Source organism: Vigna unguiculata, chromosome 9, assembly GCF_004118075.2.
Source record: "Vigna unguiculata cultivar IT97K-499-35 chromosome 9, ASM411807v1, whole genome shotgun sequence".
Taxonomy (NCBI): Eukaryota; Viridiplantae; Streptophyta; class Magnoliopsida; order Fabales; family Fabaceae; genus Vigna; species Vigna unguiculata.
The window spans coordinates 8,479,886-8,483,771 of record NC_040287.1 but is presented as its reverse complement, the minus strand read 5'-3'; the positions used below and the strand labels follow the sequence as shown (position 1 = coordinate 8,483,771).

Below are 3,886 nucleotides of genomic sequence, written 5' to 3'. Positions count from 1 at the left end.
GTGGTCCATCTCTTGTGCTAGTTGTTAAGATCCTTGGTGCAGAAAAAGTACAGCTAGCTGGCATATTTTAGATGCAAGTTTATCCTCAACACTCCAAAGGAGGGTTTAAGTGAAAAGATCTTCATTCTCATTCCATTATACTCCCACACTTCATCACCATGCAACTCTCACCACAAAACAACCAATGCTTTCTTTTTCTTCACTTCTTATAAATTCCCAACTTTAATCTTTTTTTAGCTTTCTAACAACCCACATGCCATTATGACTCTGATAACACTATCCACTACCTTCGCATATTGCCGTCTTATGTCCTTATTTATATTCTTCTTCTATACATTTTATTTTTTACCTCTTTTGAAACTCATAATAATACACTCATGTTATTTCAGACTCACAGATATACCAAACCCTCCACAATTTTTCCACAAACAACCAAACATGAAAAACAAAGGCAGTCTCATTTTCCATTTTCATATCAAAGATCAAAATACAGTAGCTCTGAATTTTTATACATGGTAAAGACCTTTTTCCATCTCTAGCAAGTATTTTCACATATATTTATATATATATATGTACATCAACTCAAAACTCACCAAACTAAGTACATAAAAAGGAAACAAAATATAAGGTTACTGACATGAAAGACAGAAATTAGTTGCGAGTTCCAACCTAGTAGATTAGTTCCCTGTACCTATGCTTACCAAATCAGAGACTACCAACCTTCACTTCGTGTCCAAACACCCATTGCTGGAAGATGGTCACCGTCTCTTACCAAGGTTGTTCTTGTTCTGTTCTGTTCTATTGTAAGTGCTGACTCAATCAAGAGTTCTCGTGAAAGTTAAGGGATCTAGACAAGGCTGCAGGGTTGGCCCTCAACACAGGAGAGGTTTCAACCACACGCTCTTTCTCATCTTTCTTTGATTGGAACCCTTTGAACATGCCACCCCCACTCACACACTCGTTCTTGATCCCTAAAGTTGCCCATATAGAACTCTTGGCTGCCTCACTGGGGTCATCGATTCTCAAAGTTTTGGGCACCAAAACAGACCCGTTTCTCTGCCTCGAGGGTTCTTCGTGGACGTGCTCTTGCTTCGCCAAGTCATCGTCCCTCGAGTGTTTCCCAAGAGTGGGAGAATTTGGACCGGAACCCGGAGATCTTGGAGCTGGTGCAGCATGGTGTGTGGGAAACCATGGAATGTTCCAAAATGCATGAGGGTAGAATGACATGGGAAACCCAGGAGGGCACAGAGCAGGTGCTGAGGGAACCCCGGAGTTCCAAGGATAAGCCCAAGGAACAGTGGAGATGCACGGAACATGGTGATGATGATGATGTATGAAACCGTTGTTGTTGTTGTTAGGGACCAGTGATTCTTGTGACGTGCTTTTCCCACTTTCTTCATTGGAAACGGTGATGGATGATCCACTTGAGCGGTCATCGTCTTTGTTTCTTTGATCCTCCATGGACTGAAACGCGTTTCTTGTTTTCTTCTCTGCGAGGTTGAGGACTGATGCCATGGAATCGCAAATTGGAGGGTCTAAACCAAAGCTGAGGACTTTCCCATTGGGCTTCAAAAGATGAGTTCCGTTTGGGGAATCGATTCTCGCAGCTTGAAGTGCTTCAGAGATTGTGATATGGCGATAGTGAGAGGCTGAGTTTTTGTTCTTTCTCCTCCCTGCACCCACCGGCACGTTTCGCATGGTGCCCCCGGCGGTCCAGTACCTTTGGCACGCTTTGCAGAAGTAACGTGGCTGGTTCACATTGTAGTTGTTGTAGTAACAGAACTTGGTGTCCATGCTATTGCAGCGAGGACATGGAAGAATTTTGTCTGGTTTTTTCAGCGTTTTATTGTTGTTGTCTTGTGAGTTGTTGGTTGCAGTAGCAGCAACTGTTGTGGTTGGATCGTTTTCTGACTTGTTGGATTTTGACTTTGCAGATTCTTCGTCAATGGAAGGTGTGTTTGGATTCTGAATACCCTCTGGGGTGTTCTTAGAGTCTGCAGCATTTGGAGGAAGATCAGCTTCTTTCGTTTTCTCACTAACTTCTTCTGCAGGATCCTAATAATTTGCCAGTGTTTTTCTTAATTAATGAAATGCAAACTTTGGGATAACGAATAACACAGGCATACACAAGCTGATTCACAGAGTTATGAGAGAAAGATTTTGTTTTTGTCATGTTCATACCGTTTTACTAATATGTACTCACTAGCAAAAGACATCATATAACTCGAACCACAAGATCAAGAAGGTTGGAGAGAAGTAAAATCATTCAGTTGCTCCATTTTTTTAAAAAAGAAAGAGGTATCTGCGTTTGGTGTACAGAGTAGGTTTTTTTCACTGACGAAGAAAAACATGTAGTTCGAGCAAGACCAATGAAATTACCCATTGAAAGTTGTTCTATTTCACGATGTAAACACATATTTTCTAGAACACGAGATGTACCAAGATGGTGAAAGCAACAATCCTAAGGGTTAAGCAAATTTAAATTCTGGAACTGAAGAAGCTACCTTGGTAGATTATTACAAGCGAAAAACGTTCTATTTCATCGCTAAGAAAAGTCTAAAGTGAAAATTGGTGCTTTGAACTCAGATGCTAGATCATTAGCAGAAATATTTGACTAGAAGTATTAGTGGACTAAAAGTGAATCGTGTTCACAAAAATACTGCTCCCCCAGTCAGTTTACTCAACAAGAAAAACAATTTGACCTAAAATTAAATACCCAGGTTCCTCAGGCATTTGAATCAGTACTAAAATGAAAAAAAAAAAAAAAAAAACTCAGAAATTACAGGTAAAAAAAACTTCACTTCCCTTCTAAACAAGGGAAGGATGTACAAAACCTGAAATTAGCTCGTTTTTGCAACTAAATACAAAAACTTTATGTATTTTATAATCGACTCTTCTTCGAGCACTCTGTTTCTGAAGTTCCAGATCCCATACACAAAACCCGAAAAGTAAGCAACGCCCGACAAAATATAATAATCCTAAATTTCAAAATCCAAAAAAAAAAAGAAATTATGGACTAATGATTTTCAAAACTAAAAAAAAAAAAAAAAAAACGCACACAAAACCGTTTTACATTCGAAAACCAATACAGAAAAACTTGATGCAGAAAATAATTACTGGGGAAGAATTTGAAAAGAGGTAAGTTTTGGCACCGGAACGGAAAAAGCAACCGACCCATGAATTGTTGGAACCTAAGTGCTGTTAATCACGTTACCTTGTCTTTGTTCTCATCATCTTCAGCCTCTGAGTCAGCAACGTCGTCATCTACTTCTTCTTCTCCTTCCCCTTCTGCATCTCTGACAACATCCACCGGCGACGGCGGCGAGGCGGTGTCAGCGGCGGCAATGGTTGGAGCGTCGGGTTCTCCGGAAAAGGCAATCTTCTGACCGAAGAGCCTAATTTCAGGGTCCTTATTTTCGAGCATTTTCTGGGAATGGAAACGGCAACGACACGAAGGAAAAACACGCGAGGTGGTCTGTGTTAGGGTTACGTGTTTTATGATCGAAGCAGGGTAGTTGGTTACTACTACTACTGCAGGTGTTGTGTCTGTTATAGTGTGTTCGGTTTTTTTGAGGTTTGGGTTTTGGTGAAAGTTGGCGATGGAAGCAGGACGAGGTGGATTTTGATCCGTTTAAACGAGTGCAGGGTGCCACGTCACAGAGGGGTTTGGATTCATGGCCACAAGTTTTTGTGGCTTGGAATAGATTTTCTTTTCAAGTGTTTGATTCTCTGAGTTGCACACTCTTTCTGTGCACCGCACTCGCTGCCACGTCAGCGTCTTCATCGAGGGTACTGCAATTTTAGCCTTCGTGGAACACTTTTATTGGTTGCTTTGTTGATAATACTGTCCAACCAAATTACTCTACATGGACTTCTTCGACTTCTT

General features: G+C 40.8%; 1 protein-coding gene across 1 annotated transcript; it reads right to left on the bottom strand.

The window, feature by feature from the left end:
- Positions 1–439: 439 nt before the first annotated feature.
- Positions 440–3,681, bottom strand: LOC114163860 (cyclic dof factor 1-like). The gene is made up of 2 exons (XM_028048222.1): positions 3,215–3,681; positions 440–2,055 (listed from the first exon to the last, which is right to left on the bottom strand). The coding sequence occupies exons 1-2, from the start codon at positions 3,422–3,424 to the stop codon at positions 820–822; spliced, it is 1,446 nt and encodes a 481-aa protein (XP_027904023.1). The 5' UTR covers positions 3,425–3,681; the 3' UTR covers positions 440–819.
- Between the last annotated feature and the right edge of the window lie 205 nt (positions 3,682–3,886).

What these genes read in the sequence shown, in the direction of transcription:
- LOC114163860 (XM_028048222.1), bottom strand. Translation starts at nt 3,424, where the DNA reads ATGCTCGAAAATAAGGACCCTGAAATTAGGCTCTTCGGTCAGAAGATT. An exon ending in ATGATGAGAACAAAGACAAG is followed by an intron (nt 2,056 to 3,214) that starts GTAACGTGATTA and finishes GCAAATTATTAG; the next exon opens with GATCCTGCAGAAGAAGTTAG.